Genomic DNA, 25539 nt, shown 5'->3' on the forward strand with positions numbered 1-25539 from the left:
AGACACCTCTATGATTCCTCAGAGAAATTTTGTATTAATATCTGTGGGGTAGGGCTGGACAGGATGGATGGATTGGGAAGAATAAACCTCAGAATAGCCTTCAATCCACAGGCACATTTAACATCTGCTTTTTTTTTTTTTTTTTTTAACCTCCCATCCCTCTAGAGTAGAAGACACCTCTATGATTCCTCAGAGAAATTTTGTATTAATATCTGTGGGGTAGGGCTGGACAGGATGGATGGATTGGGAAGAATAAACCTCAGAATGGCAAATTGTTTTTACATATATTTGAATTCATACAAATTTTAAGATGAAAACTTTCCAGACTAAAGAGAAGAAGAACTCAGGGCCTCTTTTGAAACAAAATCGGAAATAGCCACTGAGAATGATGTTAGTAACTCAAAATGTATACATCCCCTTCATTCAAAAGAGAATGAACTTTTCAGAAATAACATTTTTTTTAGTGTAAACTCACCTTGCTAATACATTTCCCACATCCTGCAAAAAAATAAAAGATAATGTTAATTACGAGAGATTTTTCCTTCTGCAGCTTTTCTCATACTCTTCTTTCTTTTTGTTTTAGTGTTTTAATAATGTATATCTCTTTATTCCCCTCTAAGGAATCATTCAAGGCTACGTTAATAACAGAACCTCAACTAAACAATGAAAGGCTCCATCAGTGGGCATTAACATAAAAGGAGCTCAGCAAGAGACAGTAGAGTAAAGCAAAGATATCTAGGTTTCCAGTGTCATTAATTTCCTGATCTTATTTCCAAGGAAAGTCTGACCACACATAACAACTACTAAAACAAAACAGAGAACCATATGAGAAACATAGTACAGGGACATTGATGAGCAACTTTCACAAACCTTGCCTAGGCAAGGGGAAAACCCTCAATGTCTTCAGCTAATTACTCTTGCATGGGATATCAGAAAGTGAGGAGGATCTAGGGCATATAAATGGAGTATTAGTAACCTTCCCCTGGCCTAGAGTTATAATGATTTTGGACACTCTCTCTGTGTGGATAGTATTCCAAATTATATTGAAGATAATTTTGTCAAATGTTGTCTACTAAAATGGTAAAAAATTCCAAAGTTTACCAAAGTATGTAGTAATAAGTGACTGGACAAACGTAATGGTGGAAGTCAGACAGCATGTGTCACTTAGCTTAGAGCAGTGACATATGCAGGTGACATTTGCATGTTCTGGTAGCAATGTCCAGCAAAGGCTTCCCATCTCTGAGGATGGACCCTCCCTCCTCACCTGGAGCAGCTCCACATCAGGCATGTGGCACGTCTCCCACAGCTCTCTGTACATGTCTTTCATCCTTTCTAAATGTTGGGTCATTCTCACTTGACTGTCTTGTAGTTGCTGAAAAAGCTCTTTTGCTTCTCTGTCCAGTGCCTGCAGATGCAGTTGCTCTTCCTCATAGAGAAATAGATGAATCTTTTGATATTGAATATTGATTATTACCTTCCTTAATGACACATAGTCCTGCAGAGACATTTGGTTAAAATGATTACGTGCTCCCATTCTTAACAGAAAACTTCAAATAATTATATGCTGGGCATAATCAAGCTATTTATAAACTTTCTGCCTCACTCTTGCAAGGAGTCTTGAATATTTGCTATTTCTTTCTTTCAATCTTTTTCAATGTTCCTATTCTCTCTCCCTCTTTAAATCAAAATCTATATAAAGACTCCTGGTTTCTCTCCCTGAGATGCTTCTTCACAGTTCTTACTGAGTCAATTACTTCCTCTGTTAATCTCCCTTTCAGGATTTTTCCATGTCTGATTCACCTAAATGTTAAAAAACATTTAGCCATACACCATATTATACAGATTGACTCTTCCTCTTACTATATTTTTACTCTATATACTATTCTATTTCTTTCCTCTTCCTCACACCCAATCTTAGTGAAATGTTGTCTCATCTCCAGTGTCTGAAAAGGTTTATACCAACCTTCAAATTTGAACTAGAATACATATCATGCCGTTTATCCAATATACTAGAATTAATTTGGCTAGCTTGTGTGGACTTCTCTATTTGCAATTCCTATCATATCAATTGAAATCACTGCACTTTCTTGGGATGAAATCACTATCTTTTAACTGGTAGTTGGAATTTAGCTAAAAAGTATAAGACAACATTGTGTTTATTTGCATAAAAACAAAGGAAACATTTTCATTCTTACCACTAATGAACGAAATTTTCTAGTTTCCTGATTTAGATTGTTTTGTGTCTCTTGATTGATTTTCCACAAATAGTCCATTTCCTTTATAAGTTTCTCCTGCAAAAGAAGTAAGAAGCTTAGCAACAATTAAAACAGGATAGTAGATTTCATCCCCTTATCAATTTAAAAAAAGGCCATAATTTCAAGAAGCATAAATTCAAGTTAGACTGGAGTGGTCAGATTTTACCGTGTTAAACATATTTGGTTTTAATAATTTGCATGTGAGAAATGATAGAAACATAACAGAGAGTTTTAAGGGACCTTCAGATAATATCATCAATTTTCTGAGAAGCTGGTTTTATATAACATGACTTTGAAAAGTGTTCTTGGTGCTGGTCACCTGTTCCGCAGCTCCATTCTACACATTCGAATAATGTTTTGAAGGAAAGCTCCTTTAGTGAAGTCTCAACACAGCTATGATTAGAGTGCCAAATTGGTCAGCAACATTGAAAGGACACGTTTATGTGTTATGATTGACATGGAATAATCACCACCTCCACCATCTGCATTCTCATCACCATCATTGTCACAGGCCCTCATCATTCTTATTTGGGACTCTATACATATCAAACTGCCTTAGAGGCATCACGTACCCTGCATTCCTCAGCAGCCCATCCTATTGGACTGTGGCTGTGAGCCATGTGCTCTGGTGACTCAGAGCAGGGCCCACAGAGCAATTGCTTGTCAACCTCACAGAAGAGCTCCTTAGTCTCCTCATGGAGCACACAGATATTGTGTGAGTTGTTGATGTTCTGAGGTCTGGTCTGTCTGGCTAGGAAAGCCAGCTTTTTGAGTGTAACATTGGTGTTGAAGTCGAGCTTCACTGAGATTTTTCTGCACTCAGGGCAGCACATTGGTGCTCTGCCTTCTTCGCAGCAAAGGCAGAGGCAGGACCTGCAAAAGTTGTGCCCACAGTCAATGGTGACCGGGTCTATGAAGAAGTTCATGCAAATGGAGCAAATGATCTCATTCTGGAAGGCTTGCAGGCTGTATGAATCCATATTTCTGAAAATTAAAAAAAGAAAAATGAGAATTTCTTTCTCTTTTTTGTATTTGAGCCAATGAAAAGGAAAAAAAGGCCGGTGGACAATTTTCCTTGTCTACTTGAGGTCAGTCCAATATGTCTAATAAGTTAGCTCCAGTACAAACTGAGACATAGTAAATGCAAACAGGCTGGATTTATAAAGTTTTCCCTTAATAGCCATTGAAGATTGGGTCCAGGACTCCCTGAGATACCCAGATCCTAAGATGTTCAAATCTCTTATTAGTAAATCGTGTGGGATTTGCATGTAACCTAAACCTATCCTCCTGAACATTTTATGGCTAGATTACTTTGAATGCCTAATAAATACTTGTATAAATGCTGTATAAATACTTGTAATGCCATATTGTTTATGAACAGCAAGAAGATTGTTAAAAATATGTACATGTTTGGCAGGGCGCGGTTGCTCACGCCTGTAATCCCAGCACTTCGGAAGGCCGAGGTGGGCAGATCATGAGGTCAGGAGATCGAAACCATCTTGGTTAACACGGTGAAACCCCGTTTCTACTAAAAATACAAAAAATTTGCCGGGCGTAGTGGCACGTGCCTGCAGTCCCAGCTATTTGGGAGGCTAAGGTAGGAGAATCGCTTGAACCCAGGAGGTGGAGGTTGTAGTGAGCTGAGATCATGCCATGGCGCTCCAGCATGGGTAGCAGAGTGAGACAAAGTCTCACACACACACACACACACACACAAAAGTACATGTTCAGTACAGCTGCTTTTTTCGTCCTGTAAATATTTTTTTCTGAGATTAGTTGAATCCATGGATGTGAAACTTTATGGATATGAACAACCAACTGTTATTCAAATGAGAAAAAGAGATGAGAGCCCTCATGGTATTTTTGTTAAACAAGCCGTGCTCTCAATCATTCCCAGTTACTCAGCAAGCTTAAAACCTGGGGAGAGGGTAAAAGGTGGGATGATTTTTGAGTCACTTATATAAGCTGATTCTTAATTCTCAATCTCATTCTTAAGCACATTCTTAATCTCATTCTGTCTCTGTCATTCTACCTGTCTCAATGATTCCATGATGATAATATATGAAAGACACTTAGTATCTATGCTATTATTCTGTACTCCCTGCCTCCAAACTCACTGATGAAGTTTGGTCACACAATTAAAAATGAAGTAGGTTTTATCAAAGATTGACTGATCAGAGTGGACTATCAACTCCTAAAATTATCAATCATTAAATTTATCCTTTTAACTTTAATATCAAAACCATTCCTTTCAATACATTAAATGTCAATAATATCTATTATTTTTAATTTAGAAAATTTTTTCCCATAGTCAATTCAGATGATTAGAGAGATCACTTTCACATTCTGAAATAGTGAATATTTAAACTATAATAATTTACAAGAATTAATCAACAATTAATTATCTTCTAAAATAACAAAAAAAAGTGAAGATACATATTAGGTTTTCCACTCTACACTAGAAAATCCAGAAATGCAGTTAATGGAAGCATGGTCACCAATTCACCTTTCCCCTTAGTGACTTGGGAGTTGCAGCTTCTTAGGAGCCCTTGCCAGTGGGTTTCATCTATTTCCTTTCTTTCCTTTTTTTTTTTTTTTTTGTTGTTGAGATGCAGTCTCGCTCTGTCACCTGGGCTGGAGTGCAGTGGCGCGATCTCAGCTTACTGCAACCTCCGCCTCCCAGGTTGAAGAAATTCTCCTGCCACAGCCTCCTGACTAGCTGGTGTTACAGGCGCTCGCCACCACACCAGGATAACTTTTTTGTATTTTAAGTAAAGATGGGATTTCACCATATTTGTCAAGCTGGTTTCTAACTCTAGACCTCAAATGATCTGCCTGCCTTGGCCTCTCAAAATGCTAGCCTGCAAACATGAGCCATCGTGCCTGGCCGATTAAATCTGTTTTCAACAGCTTTCAAATCTAGTCTACAAACTACAAATTTTGAAGAGACAGCAACTAAGACCTTTGCAACAAGAATTTTCAAAGTAATTCAACATTTTTAACATTGACTTTGGCGTACATTATAACCATTACTTCATGCCCACATTCTAGTGAACATTTTATGTATTTTATGGAATCCATCATTGCATGAAACTATGGAAATATATCTTTTCACACTGAAACAAATCTAACAATATAGAAAATAGCCACGTAAGACATATCAAATAGCAAGGCAACACAAACCAGATGTTACAAATTGAAGATAGTTTATACTGATTTTCTGTAAAATCACTAAGACAGCGACTCATTTGCTTAGAAAAGACCCAAGTGTGCTGCCAGATAAACTTAAAGTATTTTTAGGAGAAAAAGTGAGCATGATGGGTTTACTGCAGATTTTATACTCACAATGCTACTATGAATGGTCTCAGTCTAGAAGCTCTGTAGATATCCAGATTACAAGTAACTCCTGGTGCTCCAAAGCCCAGCAGCCACAAATCTGATGGGTCCTCACTGAAGGAGAGAGAAATCTCTGGACAAGCATCCTTTTAACCTGTATGGGAACAAGGAAAGACCACATCCACTTCCTGAGATTGATTAGATCACACAGAAAGGGGTAAATTGGCTGATTAGGTTTATAAAGTATTGAAAACCACGCTTGGGGACTCAAAGCTCAACAGATAAGTTTGGAATGAGATGTAAGAAAGTTGACTTAACACAGGTTATTCAAAGAAATATTTTAAGTATAGGAATTATTTCATTAAATATTATCACATGCTAATTTATTTTATTTATTTTATTTTTTTATTTTTTTGAGACGGTATCTCGCTCTGTCTCCCAGACTGGAGTGTAATGGTCAGATGTGGCTCTCTGCAACCTCTGCCTTTCAAGTTCAAGTGATTCTCCTGCCTCAGCCTCCCAAGTAGCTGGGATTACAGGCACCTGCCACTACGCCCAGCTAAGTTTTGTATTTTTAGTAGAGACAGGGTTTCACCATTTTGCTCAGGCTGATCTTGAACTCCTGACCTCAGGTGATCTGCCCACCTCTGTCTCCCAAAGTGCTGGGATTACAAGCGTGAGTCACTGCACCGGGCCACATGCTAACTTTAAAATTTTGTTTCTCACTCTCTTTTAAAATTATAATTGCTTAAGTGCCTAGTTGTTATTTATCTGAATATGTTCAAAGATAAAACATTAACTGGGATTACCAACACATCTATACTGTGTAACTCTCTTGTGTAAAAGAGTACAGCAAGGAAGTCAATTGTGCTTCACATAATTGTATACATAATGGTTGATAGAATTAGTTGTATCAGCCTGTTTTTCTTATTTTTACTATTTTATGACTATTTCCTAATGGTTGTTTTATATGAAAAGAAAATCTGTTTTTATTCATCTACCTTTTTGAATAATTTTAAAACTGATACTTTACATATATATGTAGAGAACTATCTATAACTGTTATATATTCATATTTTTTAAATTATATAATAATTATTTACACAATAACAATAATTATTATTACTTTTTTTTGAGATGCAGTCTCCTTCTATCACCCAGGCTGGAGTGCAATGGCACGATCTCGGCTCACTGCAACCTCTGTCTCCCAGGTTCAAGTGATTCTCCTATCTCAGCCTCCCGAGTAACGGGGATGACAAGTGTCTGCCGCCATGACCAGCTAATTTGGGTATTTTCAGTAGAGATAAGGTTTCACCCAGTTGGCCAGGCTGGTCTCGAATTATTGATCTCAGGTGATGCACCCATCTCAGCCACCCAAAGTGCTGGTATTACAGGCATGAGCCATGGCACCTGGCTGCTATTGACACAATAATTATGTGCACAATTATCTTTAATAGTGCATGAACGTTATTTGTAACACAGTTGCCATACTAATAGATTTTGTTGTTTACTGTGATTTATTAAATCACCAATGTTTACACATAGTTGTATTCATAAACTACCTAATGTTTGGGGATTAAGGTCATTTCTATAAACTTAAGATTAACAAACCTTGCTGGAAGTTGAAAAAGTAAAAATCTATACAAAAGTCACCACTAACATATTAGTAGACATTTACAAAATTATAAAATTTTAAAAAAGCCAGCATATCCTAGGCAAATATGAAGTGGCTGCCTTTTTAATCAGTCCATGGCATTGCAGATTAGTATGTTTTCTGAAGTGTCATTTGATCAGCATTATGCTTAAAAAAAATCCAATAAAGTTAAGAAAAGATAATCATAGATACTTATATGCAGACTTTTCCAGAGATGTTTTTCTTTGAAAACTGCTTTAAATACTTCTTTAAATGTTGCTTATTAGCTAGCTAAGTGTAGAGAAGAAAGACTGTCTAGTATTCTCACTTCTCAGTAAAAATTAAATTCTATGTTTTGTAGATTGCCCTGTATTAGCCAGAAATAAACAATAAGCAACTTACGAGACACATGTAAAAGAATAAAAAATAGTTGCAAATTTTAGAAATTTTAGTGCTAGCTGCTGAAAAAGTTATTATCTATTTTACTACAACTGTGTTACATGCAGGATAGGTAGGAGAGAAAAAGCAGTATTTCCTTACCTAACTAAAAAATACTCTGTCATTCAAGTGAAAATATCAGACATTTATTGATTACCAACTCTGTGCTAAAAATTGTTCTAAGTGCTTCACATGTTCTAACTTACTTAATTCTTACAACAACCCCTTGAGATAAATAATATTTTATACTGATTTAAAGATTAAGAAATGTAAGAACAGGAAACTTTAATAACTTGACCATAGGTATACTCTAATGAAGTAAGAGAACTAGGGTTTGAAACCAGGCAGTCTGTCTCTAAAAACTGCTTTCCTTTCAGTGGCATTAAATATGTTGCCAAAGTATATTCCTGAGTTACCAAATTAATATATAATATTTGGGGGGGAAGCATCTTGCACACTGGCAGAATTGATTAAAAGTTGACAAAGCTTTCAAGTATTGTGCAGGTATAACATGATTACCTTGTCAGTGGAAATATAAATAAGTGAAATGACTTTGAATTGCTGTGGCATTGCCCAGTATAATTGATGATCCACAAATTTTATAACCCAGACATTCCACCTATCAGGAGATACTGTCAGGAAAGAGAATCTATTGAGTATTTGAATTAGGAAACATGTTCACAAAAATCAAATACAAAAATCATTCCAAATGTACAACAGCAGAAAATGAATAAATATATTTTATGATGCATCATTTATCCAACTTTGGGTTATCCACTACAAACTCACTCTTGAATGTTTACATAAATAGATCTGAACCCTTTAAATACTTTTTCTTTGCCACGTGTTATGATGTCAATCTTTGTGAGCAGAAAGCTTTGGAGATAAATTCCAAAAAAAGTGCTTCCAATCTGCTTTGGAAATGACACCTCCAGTGTCTGGCCCGGAGGCCATACAGGGATACACCAATGCACAGATTGTGTAGTTCAGGCTGCTCCTGTAGCACCCACTTCCTGAAGTTCACTGGGGCCCAGGAGAACTCAGCAGCCACGAGCTTCTCCTGATATTGTCCTTTTCCATATTTGCAGTGGAGCCCATCTGGCATGACATTTCTTCATAAACAGCTTCACCAGTGGCCCGGAAGGCAAGTCTCTGGGGAGCTCTGAAGTGTGGATTTAAAGCAAGTTTTTCAAGAGCAACAGCACAGTGACTTCTAAACATTCAGTGAGGCTGAGGGGTGAGGGGAATCCTCATTGGCTACTCCAACTTCACCCTGGAAACAATGGCAATTCCTTATATGTGCTCATCACGTATTATTTAGACTTCTCCTTACATTCTACTAGACAGTATTTCCTTGCTCAAATGCTGTTACAATTAGTCATTCTTCATATTAACTTTCCCTGTTCACATTATAATATGTTTTCTCTGTCTTGATGGACCGTGAATCTTAATTTCAATTGAATAAATGCTATCCATCTATCTATCTATCTACTTACCTATCTACCTACCTGAAAACTTAAAGACCAGTGAAAAAAAATCAAGTACCATAAAACTATACATGGTATGATCTTGTTTTAAAAAGTTGAAAACTACCTAAAGCCAAGCCATAAAACATGTAAATAATACAGCCATGTGTGAGAAAATTATAAAGAATAACAGAGGAAATAAACATAAACATAAAATTCAAGAAAGTGAATAAGCACAACTGTCATTAGTGCATGGGGAACCCAAAGATATTGGAAATGTTATTTTCTTACTATGGCTAGTAGGTTTACAAATGTTCATTTCATTACTATTTTTCTCTATACTTGTGCGTTATATTATAGTCTTTTATATAAATAAAATATTTTAATAAAAAATAATGATTTCTTATGCTATAGAGGGATTACATTTACTAAAAGTGTAATTCAATCACTGTCCCAAGCAGTGTGTTGAGATAGTGATCCTCTCAGTCTTGGAAGGCCAGGCAAGGTGTGAGACCTCTGAAAACTTAACTTTTTATTTTTAATCAATAACGAGAAATTAAAAGAAAAAATATATACACAGACAAATATACGTACACTCACCTAACTGTATATAATATCCATCTTTATGTCTAATATACTAATTTTAAAATTCATCAATGTACCCATCAGGATTCTTTCTGAGTGACATACCACACAAATTCATTATCGCTTCTCTAAGGAATCCTCTTAGGCTACTTGTTTCAAAGCCTCTGAAGCTGCCTGCACTGTGAAGGCTGCAACAGAAATCTTTCTCTTCACTTCTCCCTTAGCCTTGCAAGAGTCCACTCTCCTTTCAATATCAAACAGAGTGTTAGAAATTCCTAGAATTTGACTCCCCTGAATACTTGCTGTGGCTGCTTGGAGCATAGATAACATGCCTGCTGATAAAACAGTATGCTGTTTACTAGTTGCCCAAATGATGTGGAAGAGAAACACAAGAGCACTCTACAATTCGAACATTTAATATTTCTAATTTAACAGTTTGAATCAGCCACTTGCCAACTGAACTTCCACATTCAATCAACTCTAAAGACTAGTATGGCCAGGTGCAGTGGCTCAAGCCTGTTACCCCAGCATTTTGGTAGGGCAAGGTTTGCGGATCATGAGGTTAGGAGTTTGAGACTAGCCTGGAAAGCATGGTGAAACACTGTCTCTGCCAAACACACAAAAAATTAGTGGGCGTAGTGGCACATGCCTGTTTTCCCAGGTACTCAGGAGGCTGAGGCAGGAGAACTGCTTGAACCCAGCAACCAGAGGTCACAGTGAGCTGAGATCACGTCACACCACTGCAATCCAGGCTGGGTTACAAAGCAAGGCTCCGTCTATAAATAATAAATAAATACAATAAAAAAGACTAGTTTATGAAATGTGTATTAATTAATAATATTTGACTTCAAACAAATAATTTAAAATGGTAAGTGGTTCAATGCTACAACAGTAACAACGATAAAGTAATCACAGCAATCATGCTTGGTAATAAAGTATTTACTTACAATTTTTCTAATTCTTCAACTACACACAGTTGATATTAGTATTTCCCAGAGGAGGAAACTGAGGTCTGAGAAACCAAGTTACTAAATGATTTGTCTCAAGGCACATTGCAAGTAAGTGCTGATTTTTTTAATATATCATAATAAGTTATAGCACAATTGTGATCATTAAAGTCTTGTTTGTGATTAGCCAACCTATTGTGTATTTTTGTCCGTTTTAAAAAAGCTACGCTACCATGTTAGAATACTTAACATAAAGCATGAAGAAACATCAAAAACAATTTTGTAATGTTTAATATGACCATGACAGATGAATGTTTTATAGAACAGGCAAAGACAGTTCATGTCATAGACCTAGAAAAGAAGGACAAACTCTGAAGAGACAATTAAAGCCAGGAGTGGTGGCTCATGACTGTAATCTCATAACTTTGGGCGGCTTAAGTGGGAGAATTGTTTGAGGCCAGGAGTTTGAGACCATCCCGGGCCACATAGGGACACCCTGTCTCGACAAATAAAAGTACAGATATTAGCTGGGCATTGTGGTACGTGACTGAAGTCCTAGCGATTTTGGAGGCTGAGGTGGAAAGATTGATCAAGCCCAGGAGTTTGAGGCTGCAGTGAGCTGAGATTGCACACTGAACTCCAGCTTGGGAGACAGTGTGAGAGTCTGTCTCTTAAGAACATCAACAAAATAAGCTGGGGCGATGAGTAAGTTAAAAATATGCTGTCATTGGCCAACCAATCAAACTGTTTAAAGCATGCTCTTACTCCCAAGCCAGACACTTTGATAATCCCTGGACAGAAAGATGGGAGCCACTTCTGGCTGTCCAATGACCTAACCCCTTTTGCAATACATGGAGTATCAACCTGGGGACAGTCAATGTTTGGCAGAAAAAAATTAAAATAGTCAAGATTTAGGAAGAAAAAAATCCTCTAAATATCAAAAATATGAAAAAGAACAAATAAGTATGTGTTTATTATATACCTTACATATAGAGAGATTTACTGGATTTTGTGTATACATAAACACAAATATATTTAAAACAGGAAAGGGACTAGAATTATACACACAAGAATACAACCATGATTTTATGTCTTTCTGGTGGAATTAGGGAGATATTAATTTTCTGCCGTGGCTTTCTTGATCTTTACAGTTTCTAAAATAAACATTATTTTAAGATAAGAAACAAAAAGATACTGAAAATAAAGATATGCAAAAATTACATTATATTGTATGAGAAAATATTATATTTATCATTTACTACATATATTTTGAAATTTTCTGTTGGTTTGCAAGAAATCAACTATGATATATTTCCACAGTCTAAAAAAAAAGAAAATGTGATATTATAAGAGGGAGTCATTTTTTCTTTTCCTACCTATAAACACTTCTATCTGGTAACCCTAAGGATCAATAAATGCTCATTACAGAAACATTGGTTGATTATTCATAATTCTCAATAGTATTGGAATGAGAATAAAATGAATATTTCTACACACGAAGTAAAAAATTTAGAACAAAACTGAACTTAGTCATCTCTGGGAATTGGTTCCAGGACACTGATAGATATCAAAATTTGTGCATACTTAAGTACTGAAGAAAAGACACGTATATATGAAAAGTAGGCCCTCCTATTCTGTGGAATTAACAAGCTGAATGTGAACAAACCACTAAACAAATCAAATTGATTTATCAGAATAATAATCCAGATTTTTGTATAAATTATTTAATATTTCATCTGTTCAAGTGATTTTCTAAATAAGTACAGCATTTTTAGAGCCTGAAAAGACTTTCTGGATTGCCTTGCTCTTCCTCAGTGAGGAAAGTTAGCTGTGTATGTGGAATCTGAAGCCACATCTGACCTCCCTTGGGTTAACTGGCCATAATGTAACTCTCACCACATGCATAATGCCCTTTGACATCCTGGTTTTCATATTGTTAAGACAATGAAGTAGGCAACAATATAAAACAATACATGGCTCAGAGTCCAAATGGAATGCAACAGTTTGTTTTATTTAGTTTTGTTTTCTAGAAAGACGTTCATAATTTTCTTACTTTACATTTTTCATTAGCTCTTTGTTAGCCACATCTGAGGTTCTCAGATTCAAGCTCATGTAGTGAGTATCATTCTGTGAAAAAAGTTCTAACATATTAAAGTTAAAGGAAAAATAATCATTGAGGTTTGTTCCGTAGAAATAAAGTCACTCACTTAAAAGACTTTTTTTTCTGGATTATGTCCTTCCTACTTGGTGATATTTTTAACAAAATCATTTTCTGTATACAATACTAATATTTAAAAAGATAAGTATGAGAAAAATAATTTGGCTAAAGAAAGTTTACCATCTTTAAAAATAAAAAGCTGGCCCTCTCTATATATGGGATTCTTTCCTTCAATACTGTATTTTATTTTGTTTTCTTAAGACATGAAATTTCACTCTTTTGCCAGGCTGGAGTGCAGTGGCTTGATCATACCTCACCACAGTCTCAAACTCATGGGCTGAAGCAATTCTCCTTTCTCAGCTTCCTAAGTACTTGGGATTACAGTGAACAATACTGTATTTTCAACTCATCTTTGCTTGCTGATGTGAAATGAGCCGATAGAAAGGGTATTTTTTTAAAAATTGTGACCGTATTTTTTTAAAAATTGTGCTTCATTGTGCGCATGTACCCTAGAACATAAAGTATAATAAAAAAGATAAAGAAATAAAAAAAATTAAAAAATTGTGCTTAAGTAGACCTGTGCAATTCAAATCAGTGTTCTTCAAGTATGAAATATATATTTTAAATTCCTATAATATGCAAATTAAGAACAATAAAATACATAGCTACTGCATTTTAAAATCTTATAAAATACGATTCTGCTAAGGCTTATGAAAGCACATAAACAGCTGCATATGCCAATGGGGAAAATGTTAGTGATTTTCATTTACATTGATAGTAACGAACAGATAAACCCTGGTAGACAAATATAGGCAAGACTTTCTTCATCTTAGGTCTCCTAGTAATCTACTCACACAAATAATATCAATATTAAACTAAAATAATCTACTAGTAAGATGCCTAACAAATTATAAATATTTACCAAGTAATAACTAACAGTTTTCTAATTTTTAAAGCTAAACCTATTAGGAATACAAAACATGGTGATTATTTCAGTCTTTCTACAATATTTTCATGCCTGCTATGAATCAAACACTCCCTGCTTTCACAGAACTTACATTCCAAAAGGAGTGATGGGGTTGCTATTGCAATAAGAATGATTCAATCTACTTGAAAGCGTATCAACAAGCTCTGAGTAGAAGAACAATGAGTCACTGAATTCAACATACTAATTCTGTCACACTGTACTTAACTAATGAGAACCATCATTACATTAAGAAAGCAATATTATATTCATTAATTTACCTTTACTTTTTATAATTTCATTTTACTAACAGCATTTAGAAAAGGCTGATCACCTCTTATGAGCCAATTACTGTTTTGAATGTTTATACAATACGTGATTTTTAATTTTCAGAGCAATTCTACACGTTGAGCAGGGTATTAGCCTCATTTCATCGATGAGATAATAAAGGATCAGGAGTTAAATAATTTTCCTGAACTCACATTAGATAGTTTTAGAATGAAATGGGAAGTCCATATTGTTCTTTCAATTGCACCCTGTTGACAAAGGAAAAATAGGAATAACTACTCTTTATGACTTAGAACCATTCATGTATGGTTCAACCGTGATACAATTTCATGTATACAGTTATTACATGAAGTATAGAGAACTGAATTAATTCAGGACATTTCAATTTCAAATTCAGTGCAGTTAATGACTGATTTGAGTGACAGTGTTTTTTAAAACACATTTCAGGTGAAGTTTCATAGCATTTATAATTTTAATCATGTGTATTTTAATCAACTAAAGCATACATGAGTATCTTATATAACAGCGCAAAAACTAAGAATCTGTGAACAATAGAAATGTGATTTGGTGGTTCACGAGGCCTCAGATAGAACTCCAGGATAGATCATGATAAATCTAGCAGATAAAAGAAATCTGTGCCTGAATCTGGCATGAAAGTCAGATAATTCTTGCAAGGAATCTGCACTTTTCAGAAGGCAGATTCAGATTTTCTCTTTAAGTATGAATTTGCTAGCTTAAGTGGCAGATTATACTTCTGGAAATGTGATCACTTTATTATTTGGGTCTAGGAATGCTCCCCACCTTATCTCCTTCTAAGCCTCCTGCTCTGCCCTGACAGAGAAGAGGCAAAGGAGGTTAATTTTATTGCTATGGACTTGGATAGAGGGCAAGAGGTTCCAATTTTTCAGATGTTTTGAAAGGTTGCTAACTAGACATAGACATGACCTTCCTCCCCTTTGTAGTTTTTGAGTTTATAGAAATTGTGATCATTGTAGTTTAGCCATTTACTTGTGCAGATACCCTAACACACTTTGATTCCAACAATTTTCCAGACAGAAGTTTCTTTCTAATCTTGACCTGTGTTTTCTAGTGAGAATCTCTTTCTTATCTGAACATAAGAATTTATAAACTGCTTTTTACCAGAACATTTTCTTTTTTCTACAGTGGAAATTGCCTTCACTTGGGAAGTAACTAGTCACATTATCAGACTGTTTGAGGATGTGAGAAGTTTGATGTTTAGACCTGAATCTTTGAATTCTGACAGATCTGACTATTTTGTTGCATTTGGAGCCTGGGTCTTCTCCTCTGGCAAACACTACTGGGAGCTGGATGTGGACAACTCTTGGGACTTGGCTCTGGGAGTCTGTACGGACTCCTGGATAAGAAAGAATAGCACAATGGTTACATCTAAGGACATATTTCTTCTTTTGTGTGTGAAGGCAGATAATCGTTTCAGTCTCTTGACCACCTCCCCAATGTTTCCTCACTATGTAGAGAAACCTCTGGGTCGGGTTGGTGTGTTTCTTGATTTTGAAAGTGGAAGTGTGAGTTTTTTGAATGTCACCAGGCGTTCCCTCATATGGAGTTACCTGGCTGGCTCCTTAAATTTTCCTGTCAGGCCTTTCTTTCACACTGGCCACAGATGATCAGGATTAAGAGACCTGACTGTTTGGAAACTCCATATAGAAGAGAGCCCTTCACTGTTGATACAAAGAAATCATACTGTTCAGACTTTTTTCTACTTTAGTGTCACTTCATTTTATTGCTATTAAATAGAAAATATGTAAAATGCAAAACAGTTTTGTACATTTTCTTACAATTAAAATAATCTCCTATGGCCCGTTACATAAGATATGTATTGTGATTTTCAAGTGTTTTTGTAAATTGATTGGATGAAATTCTGGAACTCTGTGGGTGTGTGATTTCAACTTAATGATCTCATGCAGGAACAAAATTTGCACATCATGGACAGACAGGATTTTGTACAATGCACTTGTAAGTGTGAGACTTCCCTCTTTTAATACAGTAAATTATACACCTCATCATTTTAGGGGGCACAATGTATTTTACACAGAAGTCTTCACTGAATCTTTGGGGAATGCATTATTAGGCGATTTTATCATTGTGTGAACATCAGATCACACATACAAAAACCTAGATAGAATATCCATCTACAGACATAGGCTAAATGGTGCAGCCTATTGCTTCTCTGAGAAGTTGCTGGCAATGCCTGAGCAAGAGCCAAAAGGGTTTAACCCACATGGAATTCTGTAGCTGTTTAATAAAGCAAACAGCATCACCCAGGGAAAAGAAGACAGATGAGCAGACTGTCTCCTTAAAAATGTGTTTATACTTCCAATTCACACAGATTGTGAATTCTCATTAATAACCTAGAGACCTGAGACATAACCATCACCTGGTGTTACAGTGGGAACATATTAATATCACGAAAACAAATAAACAAAAAATAAAAATAAATAAATTAAACCATACCAAAAACCAGAAAACAAAACAAAGCAAAATCCAGTTCTGATGAAAACTCAGTTTATAGTGAGTCCATTGAGTCTGTCTACCCACCAAATGGCCATTTTCATGATCACTGATTAAATAATGGAAACAAACATTCTACTTCCAGTCCAGCAACGATCCTGGCTGATGTCTGGTGTTCCTTGGTGGGGGCTGTTACCGAGAATATATTCAGTCTCTCCAGGTAGCTGCTTGGGCTTGCTCACAGCATGGTAGATAACACAGGAAGGAATGTCTGACAACCCACCAAGGGTCAAACTCCACGTCAGCCCTAGCAGAAGCTGCCTAACCCTGGCTGTTCCAATGACAATTAGACACTCTCGGCAAGGTGGAGCCCTTTGTGGGAGCTCAGGGTGGGTGTCCTGGAAGTGCCACTTAAAGGCCACTGAGGCCTCTCAAAATCCCTGTTTTAGAGCTGCAGCTCTCCATGTGGGCTGCAGTGCAGTCACCTACGGAGCTTTAGGACAAGCCCAGGGCTCAGCTGCCCAGACCAGCGCCTTGAGAACTTTTGCAGCAGGGAAAGCAGCTTGGAGAAGCGTGCCTGGGAGACCATGTGGCCCTGCCTGGCTGGGTCCTTGGCTGTCAGAGGTGAGGGTAGGGCTCATGGGGACTTGGTAATGCTGGGAATTATGTATGTGTGGCAGGAAGGTGCCACAATGCCAAGGCCCCACATTTTGAAAATTCCATGAGCTCCACATGAGGTTCAACTAAACACCAAGTGCAATCCTCAAAGGAAAAATAAAACAAATACCCACATAAGGGACTCTTTGGAACTGAGTCTGGAAGAGAGGGCTGCCTGGTCCACTCCAGGAGAATTTGCCTAAAACAAGTTTGCTTCCCATTGCCTTCTCTTCACTTGTTCTAAACATCACCTCCTCCCCATTCCTGTAATTTGCATCATTCTGGGCTCCTTCCTCTTGCTGCATCTTTGTTTACATTTTAAGGATGCCTGGATTCGATTTACTTAAGAGCATATAAGGCTTAATTTTGTATTTCTGGTAATCATTTATTACATTTCCCCCATTTTATCAAATGACACGTTTTTCTCATGTCTATTTTTAATATGTTAAAGATTTTGTATCCAGTTTATCTAAAACTCCTTGTTTAAAAAGAGTTTAATTCTAGCAATACATACATGCTTATCTCTGCATTGTTTTATAATTTGATGATAAATGTTTTCCCCCAATATACGACTGTATGGATAATACTTTTTAAAAAGATACAATAAAATCTGATCTCTCTGTCTCACTTGATCATGTGGCTGAACAAGTCAATCCCTCCATCAAATAGAAATATCTGGCATCACTTAATCTAATTAATAAAAACATCCAGTGTGCACATGCACCCATGATGAGAAGAAAAGACCAAAGCAAACAGCCAAAAAGGAGAGAATCCCATGATTTCTCTGTAAACTCCTACAGATATCGTCAATATTTATTGCTAGAAATAGTATTTTAAATAAAAGGTCTTCAGGCAACTGTATTAAAACTGCCTTGGATACAAGGGGCCCTATCACTTGTAAAACTTGGCAAACTGGATAATGATTAAAAATACAAAATTACACAGAAAATACCCTTCAATAAATTGATTTTTGTTTTTTTAAATTGAGATGGAGTTTGGCTCTTGTTGCCCAGGCCAGAGTGCAATGGTGCGATCTTGATTCCCTGCCACCTCTGCCTCCCAGGTTCAAGTTACTCTCTGCCTCAGCCTTCCAAGTAGTTGAGATTACAGGCGTGTGCCACCATTCTCTGCTAATATTGTATTTTTAGTAGAGACGGGATTTATCCATTTTGGTCAGGCTAGTCTCAAGCTCCCAGCCTCAGGTGATCCGCCAGCCTCCACCTCCCAAAGGGCTGGGATTACAGGCGTAAGCCACCATGCTCGGCCTAATAAATTGATCTTTAAAAAAATCTTAATTGAGGTTCTCTAAAGGGAGCCTTTTGGGCAACATGCCCGCTAGGTATACGGATTCCTAGGGTGGCTGGTGTCATGCGAATCGATGTGGCCCCCCAGCCCCTTCCTGGGAGCATCCTAGGAAGACAACGTGGAAAGCACATGGCCCCCTGGTCCCGGGAGCTGCCATGGTGCCCAATCAGGTCTCAAGCCTAGCACCCATTGGTTATTGTTCCTGAATCGCTCCCTCTTCTCACCCCCCAACCTCCTATATGCTCCAGCGTGTGTTGTTCCTCTCTATGTGTCCATATATTCTCATCATTTAGTTCCCACTTATAAGTGAGAACATGTGTTATTTGGTTTTCTGTTCCTGTGTGAGTTTGTAAAGATAATAGCCTCCAGCTTCATCCCTGTTCCTGCAAAAGACATGACCTACTAACTTTTTATGGCTGCATAGTGGGAATACATTTTATAGTGATATTGTAAAACAATTAGAAACAACTGAAATTAATTTTAATAAAATCTTTTAACCAAATATATCCAATGTGTTTCAACATTATTAACTTTACAAATATTAGTAAGATATTTTGTATTGTTACTTTTTTGTTTGTTTGTTTGTTTGTTTTGAGTCAGGGTCTCCCTCTGTCGTCCAGGCTGGAGTACAGAGATGGCAGAGATGTGCATCCTGCTTAACTACAGCCTCAAGATCTGCGCTCCAGCAATCCTCCCACCTCAGCCTCCCCAGTAGCAGGGACTACAGGTGCTGGCCACAACACCTGGCTATCTTGTTGTTTTTTTTTTTTTTTTTTGGAGTGATGAGGTTTCACAATGTTGTCCAGGCTGTCCTCAAACTTCTTGAATCATGAAATCATCTCACTGCAGCCTCCCAAAGGCTGGTATTACAGGCGTGATCCACTGCACTCTGCCTTCTTACCTTTCATACTAAGTTTCTGAAATTATGCTCTAGAAGATGTGAAGTAAGAGATGTGTGAAAAGAGATGAGGCCCCCAAATTGCAAGAACTACAGAGAGTAATAAACTGTGGTCCAAAGGTAATCAGACAGATTTAAACTGAGACACAGAAAAAACAATCTAAAAAGAAAGGAAACATTGATTATAAAGCAAGATTCTTAACTTTGTAATTACAAAGGTTTGGCAGTTTTCTGTAATGGTAAAATCCAGGTCAGGCCATGAGAGTGGAGGCAGAGATAGAATACAGAGAAGTTCTTTCAACAAGACTTCAAAATCTACAGACACAATAGTAAAGTGATAATCCCAGTACAACATGATAACTACCACAAATATCTATCTATTAGGCATTTAGAATCAAAGATCAAATCTGTTTGGATGAGTCTTGAAGAATGAATAGACATTTTCTGGGTGAATAAACAGTAACAGTTGTCCAGGTTCAGCAAAATGCCTGTATAAGGGAGGATTTTCCGTCTAAGGTGATTGTCAATACCTGTGTTTCTAGGCAGATGAGCAGTGCTTTGGTGGTCCAGAAAAAATCGAGGGATGAGTTAAAAGTGTATTTGTGGAACACAACTTTTTATAAACCCAAACAGTAACTTTTAAAAGGAGACTGTGCATGGATTTCTGAATCACAAGTGAGGGAAGCTCTGTCAGAGAGGACTTCCAACTGGACAATTTCAAATGAGGAATTAGCTCATTTGAAACACCAAGGTCTTAGAAAAAGAGAACAGAGGACAGGGAGTGGAGGTGAGGGTTTGTTTTAAACAGGGTGGTCAGAAAATGCCTCACTGAAAAATTCACATTGAGACAAAGTCTTGAAGAGGAAAGCAAAGACAAGTGTGTGTGTGTGTGTGTGTGTGTGTGTGTGTGTGTGTGTGTGTGTACTTACACAGAGAAAGAGAGGGAGAGAGAATTTGAGGTGAAGGAAACAGCATGTGCAGTAATATTGAGTTTGTGTTTATTTTGAGGGCTGAGGAACCACACAGAAGTCTACGTTTCATATTAAAGAGAGTATAAAGAATGGAAAGAAATGAGATTAGAGAGACAAAGAAGGCCAGATCATACATGAAGCCTTATTAGCATAGGTTTTGCTTGGTGAAATGCATGAGTTGAGCATGCTCGTCTGAAGTTATTTCACACATATGAGTTTAAATAACTTGCTCCAAATTTCAGAAATGAAACTAATTATTTCCTTTCTAGTCAATATAGCTCTAGAGTCTAACTATTAAGCAGGAACTGTGTTACTTTTCCATAAATATGAGTTGGAAAAGAGGAATCCAATTTGCTTTTCTTCTTTATGACTATCTTAGGAAAAACACTTCATCATGAATAAAGTGAAAGTAATTGGTGAGATATATCTATGTTGGTTGATCTTCGTGCAGAAAAGAAAAAAGGAGTAAAATTTTGTGTAGTCTGAAAATTGGCAAGATTGAGGGTTAAAATATGGGATGTTAAAGAGACAAAGAGGAGTCAGTGAGATTCAATAGGAGATGAGTAAATAGGTTTTGTTTTTGACTAACCCATTGTTACTGCAGGATTATGTGAATTTAAAGAGAGAAGCAATCAGAGATTAATATCAGAAAATGCCTGCATTTCTCCATGAAGAACAGCAACATCATTTGGAGAGGCTTCAAAAGGAGGGTGAAGACAACTTTTAGCAACTCAATAAAAGCAGTGCCAGAATGGCCCATAAGAGGGAGATTTTAAAAGGAATGTATGAGGACCTGAAGGAAATGTCCCATAAACCAGATGTGGAGCTACTCCAGGTACTGACTGACCATGGGCTGTCAGGATGTGGAACATGCACGGGCACAGGGGTTTTTCCTCTTTCCTGAAATGCTTTCTTCCCTTCATTTATGTGATTTGTTTCCAGAAACACATGTCCATAGCTAATAGTACTTTGTGTGTACGGTAGAGCCCCTCTAAGGGATTTTACCAGAACAAAGGTCCCTCTTTATCCATCATCAACAAAACTTTGTGGAATGGCCAAAGTAACAGTCCTAATAAATATTTTCCATCTAAAATCAATAATATACACTGGCTCTTTGAACATTTATACAATTCTGAGGGATTCATTTACATTAGGTCAATTTGGAGACATGGCAAGATAGGGAGTTTTGGGAATCTAAATATTATTTTCCATCCACTCATTTTGTAATAGAGCCTAGTGAAAATGACTGAGTGGGTTCCTCATAGTTACTGCAGAAAATAGACTCTCTGGGCCTTTTCTCCCTTCACTTGTATAAAGAATGTCTTTAAGACTCAGACTTCACCAGGACATTAATTCACAACAATATCCTAGACTAGGTTTTTCATTAGAGAAGAAATATAAAATGCTTTCCAGAGGGAAAATAGCAGGAAAATAATATTTTCAGAAACTGTCTCCAGATCTCACACTGAACTTAGTGGAAAATTCATCTTGTAGAAAGCACAAAGCCTTTCTATTTTTTTTTTTTTTACAAGTGTTTGGAGACATATTACACAGGTCCGTGTGCATTTGGATTTTAGCAGGTGTTCTTTCAGTTTCCACAAATATCAAACAGTATCTACTAAAGTGAAGGCATACATGATTAACATATTAATATTACTTTTTCCTGGATCTACTTTCACTCCCCAACCTTATGTAGTCATCTCTTATGTAGCCATACTCATGGTATTACTGGACAGATGCAAAGAAAGCGTTGGAAAAAAAGGAAGAAGCAAACACCAATAAATAAATGAATAAATAAACAAACAAAAAGGATTGAAAGAAAACAAGCATCTCAGTTTCTGATTGTCTTTATACCTCCAAATCCTGGATAGATGAAAGGTAAAGTGTTGTTTCCTGGATGGTGGGAAAGTCACCAGAGGAAGCAGCAGGAGAGAGAAGGGGAAAATATTTTAGAAGTGAGAAAGTGTTGATGACTTGTAGTTAACATACACACACACACACACACAGACACACACACATATATATGAACACATACAGATATGTATAATCAGTTGATGTTCTGAAAAATAGATTAAACAAACTGTGCAGTGTTAGAAGCCTGTAAGCCTCTAGGGAAGCTTGGCACTAAAGAAGAAGAGCACACTGACAGGCCCCAGCAGATTCAGGCAGCCATTAATGGTAGAATGACATGGAATTCAGCTGAGAGCAGTTGGAGGTGACCCCTGCTGTTGAGAGGTTTTACTCCAGGGAAAGACCATCTTCCCACTCCATCCCCCTTCTGGCACCCCATTTATCTGCTGAAAGCTGCTTTCACCAATCAAAAAAACCTTGCACTCATTCTCCAAGCCCACATATGATCCAAGTTTTCTGGTACACTAAGGCAACAACCCCAGGATACAGAAAACCCTTTGTCCTTGCAATAAGGCAGAGGGTCTCATGGAGCTGGTAAACACAAACCACCTGTGGACAGCTGACCTAAAAGAACACACTGTAACACAAGCCCACTGGTGTTTTTCTTTTATAATGGTATAAAATCTAAAAGTTAAAGAAAGGTCACTTTTATTTACTACTATACTCCAGTAAATAACATTTAATCAGGTAATACAATGTCTAGGACATAATGGAAAGGTAATGAATATTTGAATAATTAAATTCAAAAATGCATAAGAGACTTGAAAGCTTTGCTGCTAAAGATAGGAGTATTAATTCAATGGTTTTCATTTCTTAGGATTTTAGGTTGATGTGAAAACCGATTAAATTCTAGAAGTTTATTTTTCATTTTTTTAGAAAGTTTCATATGTGTGTTGGGATGCAGGGAGAATAGAGGATATATTAACACAGAAACCTAATGTGTGGGTGTGTCATAAAGTCATGGCAGTTATGCATTAGTTACATTATATTATTTTATTTTATTATATATATGTATAAATAAAGAGAGATAGATATAATTTTTTTAAATGAGACAGAGTCTCATTATGTTCCCCAGGCTGAACTCATACTCCTGGTCTCAAGGGATGCTCCTCCCTCAGTCTACGGAGTAGTCAGGAATATAGGAGCTGGCCACCATGCCTGGCAGTTTGTTTCATTTTAATTTAATGTGAGGTCATGCCCCAGGCCATAAGAGAAGAGATGGGAGGATAGAAGAAGAAAATGCAGACATGTACTCCCTACTTTCTATTCTATTCTCATTTCACCATCATATAATATCCCCTTGGTTTTGTTTTAATTATTATTCTGCCACAGTTAATTACACATTTACTAGTGTGTTTCCACTATCAAACATACTTCTTGAGTATACTATGGAAATTAACAAATGCTTGTTAATAGAAAAAGAAAACCTAAAGCTTGGTCAATATCACTGTCTTCCATACCTGGGAATGAGTGTTGCTGTGGGGCCTTGAACAAGTCTCCTCTAGGCAGGAGGCTAAACTTGACTCTCGAGGTAGAGCTCAGACCACAGAACAAATTGAGTATTAGCTAAAACAGGGACCAGGCAGAAGCAGCTTTCCATAAGACACGCCCACTAACGTGTCATTACCATTGCCATGACAACATCCAGGAGTTATCACCCATTGCATGGCAATGACTCAACAACCCAAATGTTATTACTCTTTCTCTAGAAATTTCTGTATAAACCCCTTAATCTGCATGCTATTAAAAGTAGGTGTAACCATGTCTGCAAAACTGCCGTGGTAGCCCTGCTCTGCGGGAGCAGACACAAAGCTGTAACATCACCAGAGCTGGAACACTGCTGCTTCAATAAAGCTGTTTACCTCTACGTTTGGCTTGCCCTTGAATCCTTCCCTGGTCAAAGTCAAGGACCCTCAAAGGCTAAGCCCCATTTTGAGGCTCACCTGCCCTGCATTGACCTAAACTCACTTTGTCAAAGTGTTGTCATTTATCAATCATAGTGATAAGAGCTTACGGAGCTTACATTTATTAAGAACTTATCATGTGGTACACAATGAATGTGTTTTAAATGCTTCAAATATAAAAACCTCTATAATCCAATATTTACAATGAAAAATCTGAACTGTGAGAAATTCAAGTGATTTGAACTAAGGCAACTGGTCTCCCACATCTGTGCTCTTCATTTTGCGGTGTGTTGTGTCTGCGATGAAATGGTGCAGGTAATAGACCAACATTCCAACGACCAGCCGTGAGAGTCAGGTCACATCATGCCACTAAAGAGTTTATTATAATACCTAACACAGAGTAAATACTAAATAAATATCTGCTGTCAATATTAAAATATTATTAATAAAAATAGTATCTACCACATAATTTACCACTTTCAGTCCATCTAATCACTGAATAATCTACAACTTTACTGCAACAACAAGCCCAATCCATCTTCTCTTTCTTTCTCCGGAGATGACTTTGCATCTCATCTTGTCAATAAAATGGAGTTTATGTAATCTTTTACATTTAGGCTCATTTAGGCTCACAGCCATTTTTTTCATAACCTTAATGGCACCCTTCATCACTGCATTTCAATTGTTTATACAAAAATACAATTTAAAGTTTTTTATGACTTGGCATGGTGGCTCATGCCTGTGATCCCAGCACTTTGGATGGTCACTGCAGAAGATTGTTTGAGGTTTGAGACCAGCCTGGGCAGCATAGCAACACCACATCTCTACAAAATATATATGTATATATAAGCCATACGTGGTGGCTCACACCTGTAATCTTAGCTACTCACAAGGCTGAGGTGGGAGGACCCCTTCAGCCCAGGAGTTTAAGGCTAAAGTAAGCTATGATGTCACTACAACACTCCAGCCTGGCTGACAGAATAAGACCTCGTCTCAAAGAAACAAAAACAAAAACAAAACAAGACAAAACAACAAAAACAGTTGTATATGAATATATGTTTACAAAAATGCCTGCTTTGTTCTAGACATGGATTGTTGTGCTCTGGATATATGACGTTTCTAATATTCTCCTTACATAAGAATAAAAGAATCAATATAAACAAGTATTTTTTTGTAATAACATTAAGAAATTTTCCCAAAATATGGGTAGCATAATATGATAGAAAATATTAAAGGATAGTGTCAAAAATGTAAGAAGTAGATTAGTGTCCAGATGCATATGCTAATGAACTTTCATTATTTATATATTTGAAACAATTGTATCTTATTTTTA

At 36.9% G+C, this 25539-nt stretch overlaps 1 protein-coding gene across 1 annotated transcript in view; it reads right to left on the reverse strand.

Moving 5' to 3' along the window:
- LOC105509287 (tripartite motif-containing protein 64-like) overlaps positions 1–3235 on the reverse strand; it is a 5822-nt gene extending 2587 nt beyond the window's left edge. Inside the window, exons 1-4 of the mRNA XM_011938455.1 lie at positions 2828–3235; positions 2196–2291; positions 1265–1495; positions 476–498 (exon numbers count right to left, since the gene is read on the reverse strand). Of these exons, the coding sequence (XP_011793845.1) occupies positions 476–498; positions 1265–1495; positions 2196–2291; positions 2828–3235 (758 nt within the window). The remainder of the gene's footprint in view (positions 1–475; positions 499–1264; positions 1496–2195; positions 2292–2827) is intronic.
- Between the last annotated feature and the right edge of the window lie 22304 nt (positions 3236–25539).

Source organism: Colobus angolensis, unplaced genomic scaffold (assembly GCF_000951035.1).
Source record: "Colobus angolensis palliatus isolate OR3802 unplaced genomic scaffold, Cang.pa_1.0 Scaffold174, whole genome shotgun sequence".
NCBI lineage: Eukaryota > Metazoa > Chordata > Mammalia > Primates > Cercopithecidae > Colobus > Colobus angolensis.